Source organism: Equus asinus, chromosome 1 (genome assembly GCF_041296235.1).
Source record: "Equus asinus isolate D_3611 breed Donkey chromosome 1, EquAss-T2T_v2, whole genome shotgun sequence".
NCBI classification, from domain to species: Eukaryota; Metazoa; Chordata; class Mammalia; order Perissodactyla; family Equidae; genus Equus; species Equus asinus.
Genome location: NC_091790.1, coordinates 135,881,833 through 135,904,017, shown reverse-complemented (window position 1 = coordinate 135,904,017; position 22,185 = coordinate 135,881,833). Strand labels below are relative to the sequence as shown.

General features: G+C 36.7%; 1 protein-coding gene across 5 annotated transcripts in view; it reads left to right on the top strand.

Annotated features, from left to right (window-relative positions):
• Positions 1 to 21,630, top strand: part of PEX1 (peroxisomal biogenesis factor 1) — a 52,408-nt gene extending 30,778 nt beyond the window's left edge. Inside the window, exons 13-24 of one of the 5 annotated variants that reach the window (XR_011502980.1) lie at positions 433 to 587; positions 2,919 to 3,108; positions 3,324 to 3,490; positions 5,307 to 5,441; positions 8,077 to 8,141; positions 11,077 to 11,219; positions 11,301 to 11,404; positions 12,224 to 12,400; positions 16,734 to 16,902; positions 18,334 to 18,492; positions 18,829 to 18,959; positions 21,119 to 21,630. Coding sequence is in view for 2 of the 5 variants with exons in the window: in XM_014842948.3 (XP_014698434.1) it covers positions 433 to 587; positions 2,919 to 3,108; positions 3,324 to 3,490; positions 5,307 to 5,441; positions 8,077 to 8,141; positions 11,077 to 11,219; positions 11,301 to 11,404; positions 12,224 to 12,400; positions 16,672 to 16,902; positions 18,334 to 18,531; positions 18,829 to 18,959; positions 21,119 to 21,203 (1,781 nt within the window). In the remaining 3 variants the exon portion in view is untranslated. Of the gene's footprint in view, positions 1 to 432; positions 588 to 2,918; positions 3,109 to 3,323; positions 3,491 to 5,306; positions 5,442 to 8,076; positions 8,142 to 11,076; positions 11,220 to 11,300; positions 11,405 to 12,223; positions 12,401 to 16,671; positions 16,903 to 18,333; positions 18,532 to 18,828; positions 18,960 to 21,118 lie in introns of all 5 variants that reach the window. The other 4 variants (XR_011502979.1, XR_011502976.1, XM_014842949.3 and 1 more) reach the window with 4 other exon arrangements.
• The last annotated feature ends 555 nt before the right edge of the window (positions 21,631 to 22,185 follow it).

Sequence of the window (22,185 nt, the reverse complement as noted above, 5' to 3'; positions counted from 1 at the left end):
TGCAAGACCTGGGGTGGAAAGAGATTGTTCAGGGAGTCATTGGAATATGAGCTGTATTTTGCATAATTAATATAACACAATATGGAAATTTATCATCCTTCCATAATATTTATTTCAAAGACTCCTTTTCATTTACTTTATAAGATCCAGAAGTAAGGAACCTCGCTAGGCATTGTTCTGTTTATACAGACGGAGTTTACAGTTCCTTCGCTGCCTCCATTTGATTGATTAGAGCCTAACCAATATTAGGTCCTCAGTAGATAAACCAGTGAGTGAATGGAAGATTTAATTTTAAAAAGTATGAAGGAGCCATACCATTCATACTCCACCTTAAACCTTGACTTTAGGTTATCATTATTTTTAAGGAGTGTATAATTTAAAAATTTCACGTTTATATTTACTAAGCTTTTACACTATATTGCTTAATTCTAGCTTTGAATGATATGATGAAAGAGTTTATTTCCATGGGAAGTTTGGTTGCACTGATTGCCACAAGCCAGTCTCACCATTCTCTGCATCCTTTACTTGTTTCTGCTCAAGGCATTCACATATTTCAGTGCATCCAACATATTCAACCTCCTGATCAGGTAACATACTACTTGTGATGATTGTTGAAATATGTTTCTTTTTATATAAATTATTTTTCAATTTTATTAATGATTTATGGCTTTACACTTATGCTCATGTTAGTGATCTTAAGAATATTTAAAAGTTGACATTTGGTACATGTTTTGTTTAGATGCACAATTTTCATTTATAACCAACTGAAATGTTACTATATACTTTCCAAGGAAATGGCTTTTTTTTAAAAAATTTTTTTGTGAGGAAGATTGGCCCTGAGCTAACATGTGTTGCCAATCCTCCTCTTAATGCTTGAGGAAGATTGTCAGTGAGCTAACATGTGTGCCAGTCTTCCTCTATTTTTCGTGTGGCATGCCACCACAGTGTGATTTGACGAGCAGTGCGAGGTCTGTGTCCGGGATCCGAACCTGTGAACCCCAGGCTGCGGATGCAGAGCGTGTGAACTTAACCACTACACCACTGGGCCAGTCTTGGAAATGGCTTTTTTGAAAACAGCATTTCTTATTTTTTTTTCTCCCATTAAAGTCTTCTTTTTCTATTTCATTTAAAAAGAAACAAAAACCCTAAAAATTCTGAACTTCCTCATTTCCCATAGATGAAATCTGTAAAGACGTCATGGAAATTAGAATTTTTTTCAGCTTTATTGAGCTATAATTGACAAATAAAATTGTATATATTTAAAGTGTACAACGTGATAATTTGATATATGTATACATTGTGGAATATTTACCACAATCAAGTTAATTAACACATCTGTCACCTCACACGGTTACCTTTTAAAAGCATTTCTTTTTAATGAGAAAGAGCAGTGAGAAATGTAAATAGACATCTTTTAAAAATTTGGTTAACTGAACTTTTTTTTACCTACACTAATGTTCTGTGTCTACTACAATTCTGGCACCTATTTCCAAAGTGTGGGTTTTCCCCACCACCAAGCAGTTTTCAGACACCAGCTGGATGTGTTACAAGTCAGCTCAATTCTGACACACTCTACCCAGAGATAGCATCAGATCCCACAGGTTAAGAGTTCAGTCCTACAAGACTGCTCTCCACTCTAGATGCCAATCACGAGTCCAGGTTGTCACCTGTGCTTCTGACTCATTGGCTGGAAATCAGAGGTTCCTGTGACCCCCTCCTTGAGTTCAGTTAATTTGCTAGAGCGGCTCACAGAACTCAGGAAAGTAGTTTACTCACTAGATTACCAGTTCGTTACAAGGGATATTAAAGGATACAAATCAGCTAGATGAAGGGAGATATATAGGGTGAGGTCCCAAACAAAGGAGCTGCTGTCCTTGCGGAGTTTGGGGACCGGCACGGTGGCACGTGGTTCATCAAGCTCTCTGAACTCCCTCCTTTTGGGTTTTAATGGAGACTTCATTACATAGGCATGATTGATTAAATCATTGGCAATTGGCAGTTGATACAACCTCTAGTCCCTCTTTCCTCCCTGGAAATCAGGGAATGGGACTAAAAGTTCCTGGTGCCCCTGGCAGCCAGCCCCCATCCTTAGGTGCTTTCCAAAAGTCACCTCATTAATATAAACTCAGATGTGGTTGAAAGGGCTTTGTTAGGACTATCAAGACACCTTTATCACTCTTATCACTTAGGAAATTCTAAGGTTTTAGGAGCTCTCTGCCAGAAATGGGGACAAAGACCAAATATATAATTCTTATTATAAGTCACAATATCACCCCTTTGGGGACTCATCTTCATGATGGTTTTAGTAGCAGTGAGCTCAAAAGAGTTTCTTGTGGGACTGGCCAGCACATTTTAACTTTTTATTTAAGATTCTTACCTAGCATCTACCCTAAATATTCAGATCCTGTGCTAATTAACTGTTATTGAAGAACAAAAGTATTACACCTGTTACTAAGCATAACAGAATAGTAGTGGTATTGGTCATTGAATATGTTTTTAGAAGTAAGTTTTATAGGAACAACAATAAAAACACTCTAAAAGGAACCAGATATTACTAAGAAGGCTTCTTACCCAAGAAAGAAATAGCAATCATTTATCAACGTGATTTTTTTTATGACTTTATTGAGATATAATTGAAGACCACAAACTTAGTATTTAAAATGTATAGTTTGATCAGTTTTAGCATATGTACACACCATGAAACCATCACCACAATTAAGGTAGCAAACATTTCCATCACTCCCAGAAGTTTCCTAGTTCCCCTTGGCAATCTGTCCCTGCCCCATTCTATCCGTAGACAACCACCAATCTGCTTTCTGTCACTGTAGATTCTGTCAACCTGATTTTTCTCAAAATATATGTACTAAAATTTACAGTTGAGTAAAATTAGAAATTTGAATTTTGTGTTTTTTCTTTAGGAGCAAAGATATGAAATTCTGTATAATGTAATAAAAAATAAACTGGACGGTGATATAAACAAATTCACTGCTCTTGACCTGCAACATATAGCTAAAGAAACTGAAGGGTTTGTGGCTAGAGATTTTACAGTGCTTGTGGACCGAGCCATTCATTCTCGTCTCTCCCATCAGAGTATATCCACCAGGGAAGGTATGTCTTACTGTTAAAACCAAAATTTCGAATCTTCCTTCCATTGTGGAGGAATGTAATTGCAGTAAGGCAAGAATTAAATATACCCCATTTTAGTATTCAAATAGGTAGTTATTTGAGTAGAAAATTGGCATTTCCAGCTAAGTTGATGTTGTATTTTGAAACTTCATATATAAATATGACTACCAAAAGAACTTTTGTTTATTTTTAAACAGAATTAGTTTTAACAACATTGGACTTCCAAAAGGCTCTCCAAGGATTTGTTCCTGCATCTCTGCGAAATGTCAACCTGCATAAACCTAGGGACCTGGGCTGGGATAAGATCGGTGGATTACATGAAGTTCGACAGATACTCGTGGATACTATCCAGTTACCAGCTAAGGTACTTAAAAAAAAAAGTGCTTACTCCCAGAAGAACCACTGAATCATTGGCTTTGGCTTTATTTGTTGGCTTGCCCAATCTCAGTTTGATTCAACAAGTATTTTCTGAGTTACCAAATAAATGTCCAGCACTATTTTTGGTACTGTAATAGATTTTTAAAGTATGTAATATACTCCTTGCCCATAAGAAACTTACAAAGAAAACTGGGGTGATATTTATAGTAAATACAATTTGATGTGAATTTCACAATTCTTTTGTTTTGCTTGAATCATTCAGATTTTACTATAGCAAATGAACTGTCAGCTGGAATTTGAACAGAAATAGACAGGAATAAGATGGGAGGTGGAAGAGTCATCTAGGTCCACAGAACTGATAGATTAAGCCAGATTTCTAGACTCTGGGTGTCAGTCCTGGAAAGGCAGAGTTAGAAGACAGCATTGATCAGGCAGATGGCAGGATAAAGGGGGCAGATGTAGATTGTTTTTCAGATCAGAAGGTAGAGTCTAGGAGGTAGCTTGTTTGAATCAGAAACCTGAGAGATAAGGATCATTGCATGATATCAGGGACCCATGCAAAGAGGTAAAGAAATGGGTAAGGACTCAGTGACAGGTAACTAGATGGCAAGTCCTGGGAACGGTGGCCAGTGGGGCCTGCGATACCCTGAGTGCAGTCCAGGACTGTGGGTTAAAGCCTGTTTGAGAGAACATGGGTACGGAAGTATGTGGCAGCAGGATCATGACCCTAAATGCTGGGTCTGGGCACCACGTATTAGCATCCAGATACTTGGAGGCCACCTGCATAACTGCTGACTTTGGGGCCTTTTTCAGATTAGAATGGAGGCAGAGATGGGGTTAGAATTTTGTCAACAGGTGGAACTAAATAAACATACCTAATTGAGGAGACCAGCATATTGCTGACACTAGCCTGATGTTTGGCTCACCTGTTCAGAACGTTTTCTTGCTCTCTGAGAAGTTGGTGATTTAGAAACTGAATTGCTTGTTCAGCATGGAGACACTTGGGAGATTTTACTGTCTGTTATCACTACATATGCTTCTCTATTATTTCTTCTCTTTCTTTGATTGAATATATTTGAATATGCATAGCTGTCATAACTTGCTCTGTCAACCATACAAGTAGAAGGTGGTATACTTGTTAAAAGATTGGTTTTTATTTTTTAATGTAGTACTTTTATAATGGTTAAAAAAATAAACAGGAAAAAATGGAAAGATATTCTTTTTTTTAATTTAATTTTATTTTGAGGAAGATTAGCCCTGAGCTAACATCTGGTGCCAGTCCTCCTCTTTTTGCTGAGGAAGACTGGCCCTGAGCTAACATCCGTGCCCATCTTCCTCTACTTTATATGTGGGACGCCTACTACAGCATGGCTTAACAAGCGGTGTGTAAGTCAGCGCCCGGGATCTGAACCAGCGAACCCCGGGCTGTTGAGTGGAACATGTGAACTTAACCACTGCGCCGTGGGCCAGCCCCGGAAAGATATTCTTAATGCAGTTATATGCATTTTGTGTAGAATGTGTTCCATGGTCCAATTGGGAAAAATCTGTGGTAGTTTCTTTGAATTCATTTATTGTTTTGAGTAGGAATTTTATTTTCTATTGTTGTACTGTTAATAAAGGTGGCAGTTTATTAACAGCTTTATTAACAGGAAAGTATCTGAATACTTTTTTCTATACCTTGCTCTTTGGCTCCTGCTTAGTCATTTGTTGAGCTTTTTATCGTATTTTTATCATTTTATCATTTTTATCATTTTATCATTTTTATCATTTTATCATTTTTATCATATTTTTGTATTTTTCAGTACCCAGAATTATTTGCAAACTTGCCCATACGACAGAGAACAGGGGTACTGTTGTATGGTCCTCCTGGAACAGGAAAGACCTTACTAGCTGGAGTAATTGCACGAGAGAGTGGAATGAATTTTATTAGTGTTAAGGTATGTTTTGCATTTATCTTTCTTTCTCTTTTTTTTAATCGAGGTAAAATTTACATAACATAATTAACTATTTTAAAGTGTATGATTCAGTGGTATTTAATGTATTCACAATGGTTTGTAACTACCACCTCTCTCTGGTTTCAAAACTTTTTCATCCCATTTCCCATACCCCCATCCCCTGGCAACCACTGATCTGCTTTCTGTTTCTCTGGATTTGCCTGTTCTGGATATTTCATATGAAAGGAATCATGCAATAGGTCACCTTTTATTTCTGGTTTCTTTCACTTAGCATAATGTTTTCAAGGTTCATTCAAGTTGTAGCATGTGTGAGTACTTAAGTCCTTTTTATGGCTGAATGATATTTCATTGTTTGGATATGCCACAGTTTGTTTATCCATTCATAATTGGTGAGCATTTGGATGTTTTTCACCTTTTGGCTGTCATAAATAATGTTGCTATATACATTTTGTGTACTACAAGTTTCTGTATGGGCGTATGTTTTCATTTTTTTAAAATATATACCTAGGAGTGTAGATGCTGGGTCATGTAGTAATTCTATGTGTAACTTTTTGAGGAATTGCCAAACTCTTTTTCACAGTGATTGCACCATTTTACATCCCTACCAGCAATGTACAAGTGTACCTATTCCTCCATATCCTCGCCAACACCATTTATGTTTCTTGACTGTGGGTTAGTCTCACGTTTGGAAAACCGGTAGGAGCAGTGATCCATCTGTTAGTTAAAGCTGTGTGGGAAATTGAATAATGATCCACCTCTCTTTTGTTGGGCTTTTTATGTTCCTAAGGCAAATCTTCATGCATTGTAAATAGAATTTTGCATAAATACTCAGGTAAAAGAGCAAACTATACTTGAAGGATGAGGAAAACCTAGAAAACTAGGGGCTGGAGACCACACTGAGGCAGGAAGCTGGGGTTTTTATAGTTCTATTATTTGTTGGCTGTATTTTACCTTTGCTTGTGTCACACTAGGTCAAAGTTTTTTCTGCTATAAGGTGAGTGTGGTAATTAAAGGTCATGCTGACAGATCATTTCAGGTAATGCCTCACAGTCCACCACTGGTGTGCTATTATGGTCTAGGGTCCGATATCTTATTTGCACAGTTTCAGCACCCCAACAATATTAGTTTACCAAAGAGTGATTAAATTTCAAGGCAAAGGAATCATATATTATAGCCTTATTCAAAGTTGATTTATAAACTGAAAGTCAGTTTAGTGATTTGCAATTGAGTTATGCCTACCTACACCTCTTTTTATACATTTTTTGTGAGCTAGTTACATGGGTACCCTGGCAATGATGGAGAAACACCGTAACTTTTAAATTTTCTTAACGTTTTTTCTGGATTCTGAAATAACTATGACCATACTCTTCTTTTTTACTTGTCACTAGAATATAGTTTCACTATTTTTTTTAAAAACATACTATTTTCTAAGTAATAGGGATGTAAGGTACAGCATAGGGAATATAGACAAAAATATTGTAATAACTTTGTATGGCAACAGATGGTTACTAGTCTTATAAGGGTGATGGTAATGTATATAAATGTCAAGTCACTATGTTGTGCACCTGACACTTTATGCAATTTGGTATGTCAACTATACTTCAATTTTAAAAAAAGGATTAAGTGACAAATGTAAAGGCTGCCTTGCACAGTGACTTGCACCTGGTACATAGGAGGTGCTCAGTGAATGTAAGGGAAAACATCTCCCCCCACAACAACTTCTTTTCAAGATGAAACTTGTGAATATTACTGTATTTTAGATTGTTCTGTTAGGGAGGATGTCTTATCCCCTTTAGTAACTCTTCAAATTGTAATTTGGGATGAGTTCTCAATGGAAAGGTTTCAGCAGAGAGGTAATTCTCTCTGGATGGGTCAGGGTGGATCTTAGGAGGCATGCTTCAAAGATGGGGGCCTTTCCCTGACCCCATTATGTTGCTTTGTTCCTAACAATTTGCCTTAGTTATTTCTTGTTCCATCCTCTATAGCTCTCTGACTGTATTGAGGAAATTAAAGTCATTCATGTCTCATTACATATTTTTTGGAGTCTCCAAAGTTTTGAGATAGATGGCACATTTTCCCTTTTTAAACCACTCTTTACTAAACAGTTATTCAGTACTTATTATGTGGCAAACACTGTTTTTGGCACTGGGGATTCAGTAGTGAACAAAACTGCATTTTTGGAGCTTACATTCTACTAGTGGAGAGAGACAGTAAACAGCCACATTCAGTATATAATCTGGTGTCAGGTGGTGGTAGGTACTATGTGGGAAGACAAGCGGGTTAAGGAGGTACACAGTAATTGGAGTGGTCATAGATGGGGTTGTCAGTCAAGACCTTTCTGAGGCTGCGGCATTTTGCCTGAGATCTAAATGAAATGAAGCAAGGAGCCATGAGACTAGCTGCGGACAAATTCTAGGTAGAGGAAACACCAAGAGAAGAAATTGTGGTATGATATTTATTCGAGCCATATAATTTTTTAAATGTATTTGAGAGATAACCATTTAATCATATTAAACTTTTTCCATGACTGCATTTAGACTTAGTCATAAACAAAAATTATATTTTGTTATTAAATAATTTTATCTTAATTCTAATTTAATTTTATTTTATCTAATAGGGACCAGAGTTACTCAGCAAATATATTGGAGCAAGTGAAAAAGCTGTTCGGGATATTTTTATTAGGTTGGTTCCCTACGAATGGTTTTTTAAGTAACTAACTATTATTATGTATCAGTCAATACTTTTTGGTCTTGTTTTTTGAATAACTGATGTTTGAAACTTGTGATTTATGTGGATCATTAATAAACTAAAGAACAAAGATTCTGTTTCACCAAAACCACTTAAATGGTAAACATTTTGATATTAAATTTTGGAAATTATTTGGGTTTTCTTTTTTTTATAAAGATTTTATTTTTTTCCATTTTCTCCCCAAAGCCCCCTGGTACATAGTTGTGTATTCTTCATTGTGGGTCCTTCTAGTTGTGGCATGTGGGACGCTGCCTCAGCGTGGTCTGATGAGTAGTGCCATGTCCGCGCCCAGGATTCGAACCAACAAAACACTGGGCCGCCTGCAGTGGAGCACGTGAACTTAACCACTCAGCCACGGGGCCAGCCCCAGTATATTTTTATAATAGAAATATTCCTGAAATGCTGAAAGTGGAATCATGAGTGGTTATTCAAAGGAATCTCAAAGTAGATCCTTTTATGAAGCACATAATTACTCTAGTTTCTCTCTTTTATAAATTAAGATTCCATGTGGCCAACTTAATTAAAATAGAGTAATAGAGTGTAACTATTATGGCATTTATATAAAAATACATGAAATATATATAAGAATATAGAAGCTAATATTTAAGAATGAAAATAATTATTTAAATGTGATGGGATTATAGGGAGTTTTTAAATTAAAAAGCTACTTTTTTCTGTTCTTCTAAAATTTTATTATAAAATATGCAATTGGAAGAATATGTATATAATGTATATGTACATTTTAAAGAAGAATAATAATAAATGAACTCTTGTGTATCCACCACCCAATTTAACAAATAGAACATTATCAGGAAAATGTTATTACAGATAAAGACAGTCACCGTGTATTCACCAAAGGTTCAATTTACCAGGAAGATACTACAATTCTAAAATTGTATCTGATATTCTAGCTTCAAAATATTTAAGCAAAAATTGACAGAACTGCAAAGAGAAATTGACAAATCCACCTTCATAGTAGAAGGTTTTTAACACACTTCTCAGTAATTAGTTACACTAAGGTGAAGAAAATAGTAAAAATTTAGAAGATTTAAATAACATATTCAACAAGATTGATCTAAGCATATTTGCAACGTATCCCCAACAACTGGAGAATATGCATTCTTTTCAAGCACACCTGGAACGTTTTTGAAAATTGGCCAAACTTCAGGCCATACCTAGCAATTGCAGTAAGTTTCAAAAAAACAATATCATACAGACTCTGTTCTCTGAAAACACACATAAGTTAAAATAAACAAGAGGATATTAAAAAAAACAAACTCTTCTGTATAATTCATGGGTTTAAGAAAAGATCATAATGGAAAACACTTGGCACTAAGTAATAACGAGAATGCTGTTTATTAAAACTTTTAGATGTTGCAAAACTTAAGGAAAATTTATAGCGTTAAATTTTAGAAATCAAAAAAGTTCAGTTGAAAGTTAATCACTAGGTATCCATCTCATGAATTTAGATATAGATATAATTTAGAAAATATAGATATAAACTTAATAAATAAAAAGGGAAGTAATAAAGAGCAAAAACTAGTGAAATAGAAAACAATTCAACAGAAAAGTTCACAAACCCAAATATTTCTTGAAAGCCTAGTACAATTGATAGAACTCCAGTGAGATTGATCAAGAACAAAGCAAGCATGAATAAACAATATTAAGGATAAAAAGGGGGACACGACTAAAGATATACCAGAAATGTAAAAGATAATAAGGGAATATTTTCAAATAATATAATGAACTTTATGCCGATACACTTGAAACTTGGATGACATAGAGGAAAAGTATAATTGGCCAAAATATAGCAAAGAAGAAACAAAATCTGAATAGACCTGTAACTATAGAAAAAAATTGTCACTGGTTAAAAATCTTTACACAAATCAAACATGAGACCCAGCTGGTTTTCTAGGAGAGTTTTGCCAAACATTCAAAGAGATAATTCTAGTCTGTTGTTGGCCCCAGAAGACTTATCTCACTTGCCGTGTGTTTAATGAGATGTTTGTTGGTTTTTTTCAATCAGCTTGACAGGTGTTTTGTAATAGGGGTGATTCTTCAGACATCTAGTCCACTCTCTTACCAGCGCTGGAATTTATATTCTCTTATTTTAATTAAAACAAAGTTAGTTAATAAATTAATAAAGTTAAAAATCAATTCAAATTAGAAAAAAGTGTAATATACGCAAGTAAAATATACTTTATAAAAAGCCCTGTCAAAACGATGTGAAAATAATGAGCTTGCCAGATTTTAAATGGACAAAAGAAATGAATAGGCATTTCACAAAAGAAGTAAAAGTGGCATACAATCATATATCACTTAACGACGGGGATACGCTTTTTGAAATGTGTCATCAGGTGATTTTGTCATTGTGTGAACATCATAGAGTGCACTTACACAAACCTAGATGGTATAGCCTACTGCACACCTAAGCTATGTGGTACTTATCTTATGGGACCACTGTCGTATATGCAGTCTGTTGGTGACTGAAACATCATTACTTGGAGCATGACTGTCTAAAAAAAAATGTTTACTTGTACTGTAATAAGAATCAAAGAAACATTTCGCTTCTTGAATAAGTTTCTGGGTTTTGTTTTAGTTCTTGTCCAGAAGGCATGAGTCTTAGGCAAACACCTTGACCTAAGAGCCAGTTTGCTAAAAACAAGGATAATTATATATGCCTTGCCTTCTTTAAGGATTTGGTATGAAGATTTAAGTAAATACATATATATGTGTGTGTATACAGATATATGTATTTATATTTGTATAAATAAATATATATTATATATATTTATATTTATTTACAAGTATTCATATATAAATTACCTTGCAAACTCTATTCAAATATGAAATATTGTGTTTTTCTCAGAGCACAGGCTGCAAAACCCTGCATTCTTTTCTTTGATGAATTTGAATCCATTGCTCCTCGACGAGGCCATGATAATACAGGAGTTACAGATCGCGTTGTTAACCAGTTGCTGACCCAGTTGGATGGAGTAGAAGGCTTACAGGGTAATAACTGTAAATACAGAGATATCATTATAACAAAATTTCGGCAGGATTTAGTGAAGAATTTTTACTTTTTTTCCCCAGGTGTTTATGTATTGGCTGCTACTAGTCGCCCTGACTTGATTGACCCTGCCCTGCTTAGGCCTGGCCGACTAGATAAATGTGTATACTGTCCTCCTCCTGATCAGGTGACAATTTCATATTTAGAGTCCAAAACCCAACAATGCTACACTCTTTGCTTGTGAACTTTACTTATGCCAGGTAATGGCAGTTATCCTTAGAAGACCAGCTTTAGGCAAAGGCCTTGGTCATTGTTTGCTCACAGCATGAAAAGATTCTGAACTAGATGCAAGCGATTTCCATGCAAGTCTGAGAACTTTATAATCTTTCAGTATTGACCAACTGGAAAAAAAAGGAAGGAAACTAAAGTATTTCATGTCAACATTCCCTGTGTTCCAAGACCACACCCCTCTTATCCTGACAAAAGACTCTGGTACAGAATCAAGCATATGGCTAGTAAGCATATAAGCAGGTTACACAGAGAGAGGATTTTTAACAGTTCCAAGTCCTGTGTCGTTTCATCTCTTGTTCCAAATTTACAAATTAATGAATAAATGAGTGAAAGGACAAGTAGAGAAATGAGTAGTCAAAGGTATAAAATAATCTACATATATGTCATATGTAGCTATTAGTTAAATTATTCTAATTTTCCTTTTGAAACACTTTTTTGGCACATTTGCCCAAATCTAGAAAATAAGCACTGTCTGAATAAGAAATGACTTAGACTGAATAGTTAAGATTGTTGTTTTTCATTTGTTTTTCTCCCTATATTCTTTCTGTTAGGGGAAATGTTCCAAGAATACATAGCAGACTAGTGGTACATTTCTCAAGTTAACTTGTAAAGCTTATTAGATTATATAAAGTTAATTTATTAAAAATCATAAGATACGTAGTTTAAAATAATACTTAATTTTATTTGTTAAATCAATTAGTTTTTCTCCCTTCAGGTGTCACGTCTTGAAATTTTAAATGTTCTCAGTGACTCTCTACCTCTGGCAGATGACGTGGACCTTCAGCATGTGGCGTCAGTAACTGACTCCTTCACGGGAGCTGATCTCAAGGCTTTACTTTATAATGCCCAGTTAGAGGCCTTACATGGAAGGCTGTTGTCCTGTGGACTCCAAGTAAGTTATAGCAGGAGATCGTTACTATGGTGTTTTACGAGCATGAGGTGATAAGAGCAGCTCAAGGTCAAAATTTCAACCTTCAAAGATCCTATTTTTTAACAACTCAGGTAAAACTGTATAGAAATTTACCTTTAGTCGAATGTTCCATAGTTGGAATATTGGCTTTGCAGAGAATTTGTAATTATGCAGAGTTGGTGTCCATTTCTTTAATATTACCTTACTGTTGGCAAAATATTTTGGTGTGTGGAAGGATATTATTTAAATTGGGATATCATGAATTAGACAGTATAAACAGAAAAATACTGTGGTTTTTTTGTTTGTCTTGTACTTTAATTTTTAAAAAATAATCAAAGTTAGTTATTTTGAAGCTCAAATTGTCCCAGATCAAGCCAATAGGAGCTGCTTTGGGATGGTTTCTGTGTCTTTTTGATATGTCCTCATAATTCTTTGATCCCTTACTTATTTCCTGATACAAGAAGGTCTTCCAGGTTTATCTTGTACTTTCTGTACTTAGCCCTATAAACAGCCTTTTCTCTAAGGATAGTATTTTGATTTTAACTTTTGCAGCAGATAATTTGAGTTCTACTACGTTGTGGATTTTACCACATATTTTCTAGGAAAGATTTTCCTGTATACTCTTCTCCCTTACATTTTGTTGGAGATTCTTGCAGGGCCTAAAGTTCCTAAATCAGAAACTATCAAGTTTTTGCTATCTATTTTGGCAAGTCATTAAGGTTCGTTTTTTTTGCTGTTTTGGGATGGAATGTTCTATATATATGTATTAAGTCCATCTGGTCTAGTTTTTCATTTAATTCTACAATTTCCTTGTTGACTTTCTGTCTGGATGGTCTGTCCATTGGTGTTAGTGGGGTGTTGAGGTCTCCTACTATTATTGTATTGTTATCTCCTTTTAGTTTTGTTAATAGTTGCTTTATGTACTTTGGTGCTCCCGTGTTGGGTGCATATATATTTATATGTGTTATGTTTTCTTGGTGGAGTGTCCCTTTTACCATAATATACTGCCTCTCTTTGTCTCTCTTTACTTGCTTTGTCTTGAAGTCTACTTTGTCTGGTATATGTATGGCGACACCTGCTTTCTTTTGTTCACTATTAGCTTGGAGTATCATCTTCCATCCCTTCACTCTGAGTCTGTTTTTGTCTTTGGGGCTGAGGTGTGTCCTGGAGGCAGCATATTGTTGGGTCTTGTTTTTTAATCCGTGCTGCCACTCTGTGTCTTTTGATTGGAGAATTCAACCTATTTACATTTAGAGTGATTATTGAAATGTGGGGGCCTGATGCTGCCATTTTGTTGCTCGTTTTCTGATTCTCCTGAATTTCCTTTGTTTCTCGTCCCATGTATTTCGGACTACCAGTTCAGTTAGGTAGTTTTCTATGCTGGTTTTCTTAGTTTCCTCCTTATTTGTAATTTGTGTCTCTGTTCTAATTATTTGTTTAGTGGTTACCATATGGTTTGTATACAACATCTCATAGATGAGATAGTGCATTTCCTGATAGCTTCTTATTTCCTTGGACTGAGCTGGTTCCATCCCTTTCCTTTTCCCTTTCTAGGTTGTTATTATCACATCTTTTTCTCTTCTTGTGTTGTAAGTTTGTGGTTAAAATGAGAAGATTATATTTATTCTTGGTGTTTCTCTTCCCTTTATCTTTAATATTATATTTAAGCATTTGCTAACCTGTTCTGATGGAGAGCTGAAACTTTCTGATTTTGTCTTTCTATTTATCTCCCTGCTCAGGGTTTTGTAACCCCTTTCCTTTTTTTTTTCAGGTATGAGGGCCTTCCTGAGGATTTCTTGTATGCGGGGGGGGGGGGGGGGTGGGTCTTGTGACAATGAACTCCCTTAACTTTTGTTTATCTGGGAAAGTTTTTATTTCTCCATCATATCTGAAGGATATTTTCGCTGGGTAGAGTATTCTTGGCTGAAAGTTTTTGTCTTTCAGGATTTTGAATATATCATTCCACTCTCTCCTAGCCTGTAAGGTTTCTGCTGAGAAATCTGCTGACAGCCTAATAGGGGTTCCTTTGTAGGTTATTTTCTTCTGCCTTGCTGCCCCTAGTATATTTTCTTTGTCCTTGACTTTTGCCAGCTTTACTACTGTATGCCTTGGAGTTGGTCTTTTTACATTGATGAAGTTTGGAGATCTATTGGCTTCTTTCACAGGGATTTCCAGCTTCCTCCCCAGGTTTGGGAAGTTCTCAGCTATTATTTGTTTGAACAAGCTTTCTGCTCCATTCTCCTTCTGTTCTTCCTCTGGGATACCTATAATCCTTATGTTGCATTTCCTAATTGAGTCATGTATTTCTCTGAGAGCTTCTTTATTTCTTTTTAGTCTTAGTTCTCTCTTCTCCTCTCTCGGAAGCATTTCTATATTCCTGTCCTCTAATCTTCTAATTCTGTCCTCCATATTATCAGCCCTACTGTTCAGGGATTCCAGATTTTTCTTAATCTCATCCATTGTGTTTTTTAACTCCAACATCTCCAATTGATTCTTCTTTATAGTATCAAGCTCTTTTGTAACATAGCTCCTGAACTTGTTGAGTTGTCTATCTGTATTCTCTTTTAACTCATTGAATTTTTTAATGATAATGATTTTGAATTCTTTGTCATTTAGTCTATAGATTTCTGTGTCTTCAGGATTGTTTGCTGGGTACTTGTCATTTTCCTTCTGTTCCGGAGATTTAATATATTTTTTCATACTGCTTGATGGCATGGATTTGTGCCTCTGCATAGAGATAGAGTTTGGTTACTGCTTCCACTTGCTGCCACTGGGGGGGAGGGGGCGGGAGCTGTGTAATCTGTGCCCACTAGGATCCCCATCAGCTGTTCCTGACCAAGCCTGGGCCACTCCTTGGGATGGCAGTGGCCCTATGGGGTCTCCTGTCAACTGTGGGAACAGTCACATGGGGGCTTTGGGTTCCTGCTGCCTGCTCCCACAAACCCACCTAGAAATGCTCCCTCCTTAGGGACTGCAGCATTGTTATGGGCTTTCAAGGCAGCTGAGAGCTTGTTTGCCCAGGCTTGCAGCTTTGCTGCCATCTGGTCCCACTGGATCTCGCTTGCACCCTCAGGGCCTTAGCAGAGCTATGGGCATCTAATGCACCTGGCAGGTAGCTCACCCAGCCATTCTGTGTCTGCTCCTAGGCCACCCAGCCTTTGTGCTTGGTGGGCAGGGCCTCTCTACTGGGCTGAGCTGAGACTCTCCCTGGGGCCACTGTGGGACTGTGGATTTTCCCACTGGACCAAGGAGCCATCATGCTGGGGCTACTGATTGTCACCACCCACTTGCACAGTCCTGCTGGATGGATCTCACTTTCCCCCTTGGGGCTGCAGCAGGGCTACGTGTGTTTAATGCAGCTGGCGGTTAGCTCGTGCAGGTTACTGCCTCTGCTCCCAGGTCACCCAGCCTTTGTGCTTGGTGGGCTGGGCCTCCCTACCAAGTCTGAGCCCAAGTCATTCCCTGGGGCTGCAGTGGGACTGTGGATTTTCCCAGTGGTCCAAAGAGCAGTCATGGGGAGCTTATGGCTGTAGTCACCTGTTTCCTCAGTTGCGCCGACGCGCACACCCACCCTTGGGGCCACAGCAGTACTATGAGCACTTCAGCCGGGAGAGAGTCGCTTGTGGGTACTGCGCTGTCTGAGGGCCAGGGAGTTCTCACCTATCTCCACCTCTTCCCCGGGGGTAGTCTATCCACCTTCTGATGTATGGCAGCGTGGGTCTCTCAGGCGTCCTGCAGTGCTGTGTGAGTATCCTCCGTTGATCAATGAATGTCCATTTAGTTGTAGTTCGAAGGGGGAGAGACAAAGAAAACTGCTCACTCTGCCATGTTGCTGACATCACTTTCCTAAAGTTCTTCCTCCCCCACCTTTCACTACCAGAAAAGGTATTTATTTGTAAAGCACTCTATAAAAATAAGGCACTCTATAACATGATTGGGTCTTCATTTCAGAGTAGAAAAATATGAATTGAAAGACAGACATAAAAATAAAATCCAGAAGGCTGAGTCCTAGTTTTGTTACAGAATTTTTGGGGAGGTGGTTGGCAAATTACACATTCCATCTTATCTTTCCTTATTTTAATAGTTAAAATTTTATTATATGCCCAAGAACCATTAGAGAATTAATAAGAGCTTTTTTGAAGAATGCCTCGAGTTTCATTGTCCTGGTCTGTTAGAATACTGTCTGTGTTGTTTTTTTCTGAGCTGTGGATTACTTAGATCTTGACAACTGGTTGTCCTTTTGTGTGTTTTAGGATGGCAATTCCAGCTCTGATAGTGACCTAAGTCTGTCTTCAATGGTTCTTCTTAACCACAGCAGTGGCTCTGATGATTCAGCTGGAGATGGAGAATGTGGCCTAGAGCAGTCCCTTGTTTCTCTCGAGACGTCTGAGATGCTTCCAGATGAATCAAAATTCAATATATACCGGCTCTACTTTGGAAGCTCTTATGAATCAGAACTTGGAAATGGAACCTCTTCTGATTTGGTACCTTGTGCAGTCGTCATTGTACACTTCTGAAATGTAAAACCGTATGTTGGTGTAAACTGGACAGTGATTTATCTCCTAACCAGCCCCACATGTTCTTTCTGGTTGGTTGGTTCTTCAGTAAAATAGTCTTGGTTTTCTTACATACACTAATTAGTCGTTTTCATTCCTTGTTAAGAACTGTAAGACAGAGCTGGCAGAAAGGGGAGCCAGAGTAGCCAGTGGTTGGGATTCCCTTTGGTTTCTTCCAGATTTCTCTCCCTTCGTTAGGGGTTTAAAGCGTCTTTAGTAGCAGATCCATTTTATATTAAACTTAAATTCTGTTATCATAGAACAGTTGAGGATAATGAGAAATTTGGTACCATAATGTCAAAAATTCCTGACAACAAAATGTTACCTATTTTTAATACTTTTGGTGGAAAGTATAAGCACAGTGAAAAAGTTATTAGTAGCAAGAATGTTTCAACAAAGAAAATGTTTAGATTAAATGTAGGCAAATCATTGTTTTTCTAAATTAAAACAGCATTCAACACATGTCCTCCCCAAAAATAACAGTTTAACTGCTACCGTATTGGTAGATACAACATTTTTACATATATTTAGTTATATTTTTTGTTTTTTGTAAATTTGCTTTATTAATTCAGGTTTTTAAAAATATAAAAGTGACTCATTTTTATTCCTAAGAATAGTAAGCTGTTGTTTTAATTATGGTCTTTAATTCTGTTTTCTTTTTTTAAATTAAGTTAAATTTTATTATTATTTTTTTAAAGGTATGCTTTTTGGTGAGGAAGATTGGCCCTGAGCTAACATCTGTGCCTATCTTCCTCTTTTTTCCCTCCCCAAAGCCCCAGTACCTAGTTGTATATCCCAGTTGTAAGTCCTTCTAGTTCTTCTATGTGAGCACTGCCACAGCTGGCTGACGAGCAGTGTCTAGGTCCCTGTCCAGGGTCCGAACCAGCGAACCCTGGGCCACCGAAGCAGAACGTGCAAACTTAACCACTGTGCCAATGGGCGGGCCCCTAATTCTGTTTTCTGTTTCTCAACTTCTATGTAGAAATGTCCTCATGTAGAACCTTAGTAGAACTATTTGCTGAAAACTAAGAAGATGCATTTTGAACCAATCTCTGGGGCATTCGTTTGGTGGATTTAATAACAAAGCATTAAGAATCCTTGTGTTACAGTAGTTTCCACTCTATGGTGGCTCAACAACATAGATATAAATGAAGCTTTGTAGAATATGGACATATTTTAAACTTGCTTAATTTCAGTTAATTACAATGTAAGCTTGTCCATGTTAAGGTTTTATTGCTTAAAATTTTTAATTTTATCTTTGGTAAATACATACTTTTTTTCTCCCTCTCTCTTTTTCCCAACCACCCCCCTTCCTCTCTTCCTTTCTTCCTTCTTTCATTATTATACTTTACCATGCAGAGCTCGCAGTGCCTGTCTGCACCAAGTTCCATGACTCAGGATTTTCCTGGAGTTCCTGGGAAAGATCAGTTGTTTTCACAACCTCCAGTCTTCAGAACAATGTCACAAGAGGGTTACCAAGAACTTACACAGGAACAGAGAGATCAACTGAGGGCAGATGTCAGTATTATCAAAGGCAGATACCGGAGCCAAAGTGGAGTATGGCTTTTGTCACCCCTATTATAATTGTGAAAACTTTTCAAAAATTGTTTTTCCTTTTGTTTTCCTATGTATTTCTTTGATTTGTAATTGAGCTATATTTATAAACAAGGGACTGAAACACATTGATAAGTCAAATGGTTCTGTGCTTCCTACTTTCAAATAATTTTTAGTAATCTTATGAGAAAGGGCATGTATAATCTCCTGAAAAACTGACAAAAAGAAATAACACTTGGACTGCTTCTTTTTTCATCACGTCCCTAAGTTGACTTTTTGTCATTTTCTTTTTAATTTAAGGAGGATGACACCCTTAACCAACCAGGACCAGTCAAACCCTGTCTGGCTATCAGTCAGTCACATTTAATGACTGCGCTCAGTCACACGAGGCCATCCCTTAGTGAAGATGACTGGAAGAATTTTGCTGAGCTGTAAGTAACAGACTCTGATTCAGAAGTATAGATATTATCACAGGTGACAGTTATTCACTTAAATGTTGAAGTTCTTATTTAAAATCACAAATGATATTTTAAAAGCCAATTCAAAAAATTTGAGTGGCTATGCATTCAAACACTCAAATTTCAGGAGTATAGAAGTCAAAAATGAATTTTCATTAACCAGTTCATTTGATTATATTTGATTTATAATAAACTGATTTAAAAGCTTTGAAGAAATAAAAGGAAAATTTAAATAAAATCAAAATAATTCCAATATATAGTTTGCAAAGATTATGAAAAATATACCTGTTTTGCTTTCAAGATTACATATATTTTATTAATCTCAAGAACATTTAGATACATTTAAATTCACTTATGGACCATGTTTAGTACACATTTGGATTTATAGGCTTCTTGCAGTTGTCTCTGAAGCAGCTTAGGAGTTTGAAACCTGTAGAGTGGGGACCATTCTAGGTCAGTGCTTCACCTTAACTCAAGAAATGTTTATTCCTGGTCTTTAGAAGTTGCAACTCTTTCATGTTTAATTTCACAGCACTTTGGATTGTGTGTGCTTGTGCGCGTTGCCCTTCTTCCCTTCTAGGTTTTTCCGCTGGTCTAATAATTAAATTGACATGATATAGATTAACAGAAGAAAAATAAATTTAATTTCATACATATGGGGGCCCCATAAAAATATGCAACTCAAAGGCAGTCAGGCAGTTGAGGCTTATATACCATCCTGAGCTAAGGAAAGGGGCAGGGCCTGGAGCTTCAGAGAGGCGGCGGTGACTCCCAGGAAGAGGGGAAGAGCAGACGTCTGGTAGTCACGCGTTGGCCCTGACATGCAGATGGTCCTTCAGAGAAAACAGTTCTCTCTGGCGACAGCTCACTTTCTGGTACAGGGCCGCTATCTCAGTTCTTTTAGGCAGTTCAGGGAGAGGTCAAGAACTTTTCCTGAGTCTTGATTCCCTTCCACTCAAAAAAATCCACCTGCCAAAGTGGTACATTTTGAGGTGGCATATTCTGCACCCCTTCAACACACATAAGTAATATCTTCTTAATGCAGAAAAATCAGAAAACAAAGAGAAGGAAAAATAAGAAAACAGACATTTCCCTTAATCCCACTGCCTCCCAAAGCATATTTATTTGTATGCTTATATATTTTCCTCCTGAAATAAGACACTGCACATGTTGCTTTACAGCAGTCCCCCTTTCATCCATCTATACATCTAGAACATTCTTTCACATTTTAAATACGTTACTACTTGGTTTTTAACATCATTTTATAGTATAGCTAGGCCACAATATCCAATTTTTGGACATTTAAGTTGCTTCCAGGTTTTCACTATCATAGGCACTGTGATAATGAACATTCTCAGAGCTGAATGCTTACACATATCCTTATTTCACTGGGATAGAGGTAGAATTATTGCATCACATTTTTTAAGGCTTTTGAAATCTGTTTCCAAATTGCCTTTCAGAAATACTGTACAGTGTACATCCCAACAGTAATATATTGAGAGTGCTGCTTTCACCACACCTGCACTAACATTGAGTGTCATATTTCTCTAAACTTGGCCAGTTTGACTGGAGAAAAATTATATCTTGTTTTAAAATTTAAATTTTTTTTATTAAAACTATAGAGGTTATATTTTTATGTTAATCATTGTCATTTGTATTTTATCTTTTCTAATTTGTGTCCTCATCCCCTTTGCTCCCTTTTCTACTGGAGTGTTCAACTTTAAAAATTTATTTGTGGGGCCCGCCCAGTGGTGCAGTGGTTAAGTTCGCGTGCTCTGCTTGGGCAGCCTAGGGTTCACCAGTTTGGACCCCGGGTGTGGACCTACACACCACTTGTCAAGCCATGCTGTGGCAGATGTCCCACATATAAAGTAGAGGAAGATGGGCACAGATGTTAGGGCCAATCTTCCTCAGGAAAAAGAGGACGATTGGTGGCAGATGTTAGCTCAGGGCTAATCTTCCTCAAAAAAAAAAAAAATTATTTGTAAGAACTTTAATTTCTTTTACAAATTTGTTTCCAGTTTATTATTTTATTTTTGTTTCTTAAAAGACATTCTGTTTGCAAACAATCCATTGTCTTTTGTAATTTAAGCCTTTACATGTATTAAATATTATCTCTTACTTTTTTTAAGGTATGAAAGCTTTCAGAATCCAAAGAAGAGAAAAAATCAAAGTGGAACAATGTTTCGACCTGGACAGAAAGTAACTCTAGCATAAAATATGCTTTTGATTTTCTTTTGGTGGTTTGTCCTCATGTTGTAACAGTAAAAATGATGTCTGTAAATTTATTTTTAATTTAACAAATTAAGTTAATCTATAAAATCACAGATTGGTAAACCTGTAGTTATGTAATAATCAGGATTACTTGAGATTAATACGGTAGAATAAACTGGGATATTTTTAACAGATTATCTTTTATTTCCTGTAAATCTATGTTAAATCTTAATGAAATAATATCGGCCAAATGGTGTAACTAATTTTTTTCCTCCTTTGAAGAAAAGACAATAGAGAATGTAATTAAGTCCCATTTCTTAAAACTCGCTGACAGTTGCTTTTCAGCATCTTTCTTGCATTTGACATATTTTATGCTTAGCAATTTCTTCACTGTTTTGGAAATAAAATATCCTATTGTTTACTGATGCAATTAGCTGTTCTTCTTATGTCAGAAAATGTGGAATTTAAACACAATTCAAATAAGCTTAATTATTCCCTCAACCAGAAATGAGACCACATTCCCCTAATATACTGCATCCAGCTCCAAGGTCAGAATCTTGAAGGATGTCCATTCCTCCGTCAGCTCCAGCATGACTTTCTCTTCATAGTCTCTAACCTATAAGCAAAATTGTAAAGTCAGCCACCATCAACACAAACAATGTGTAGTAATGCAGTAAGAGGAAAGGAAAAAGGAGAAAGGTAAATATACAAATAAATAAAGAGAAAACAAAGAAAAACGTACAGGCAGCAGCCACTGCCCTTTCCGCAGCTAATCATGAGGGCATGGCCAGTATTTTTTTTTTTTTTTTTTTTTTAAGATTTTTTTTAAATTTTTTTCCTTTTTCTCCCCAAAGCCCCCCGGTACATAGTTGTGTATTCTTCGTTGTGGGTTCTTCTAGTTGTGGCATGTGGGACGCTGCCTCAGCGTGGTTTGATGAGCAGTGCCATGTCCGCGCCCAGGATTCGAACTAACGAAATACTGGTC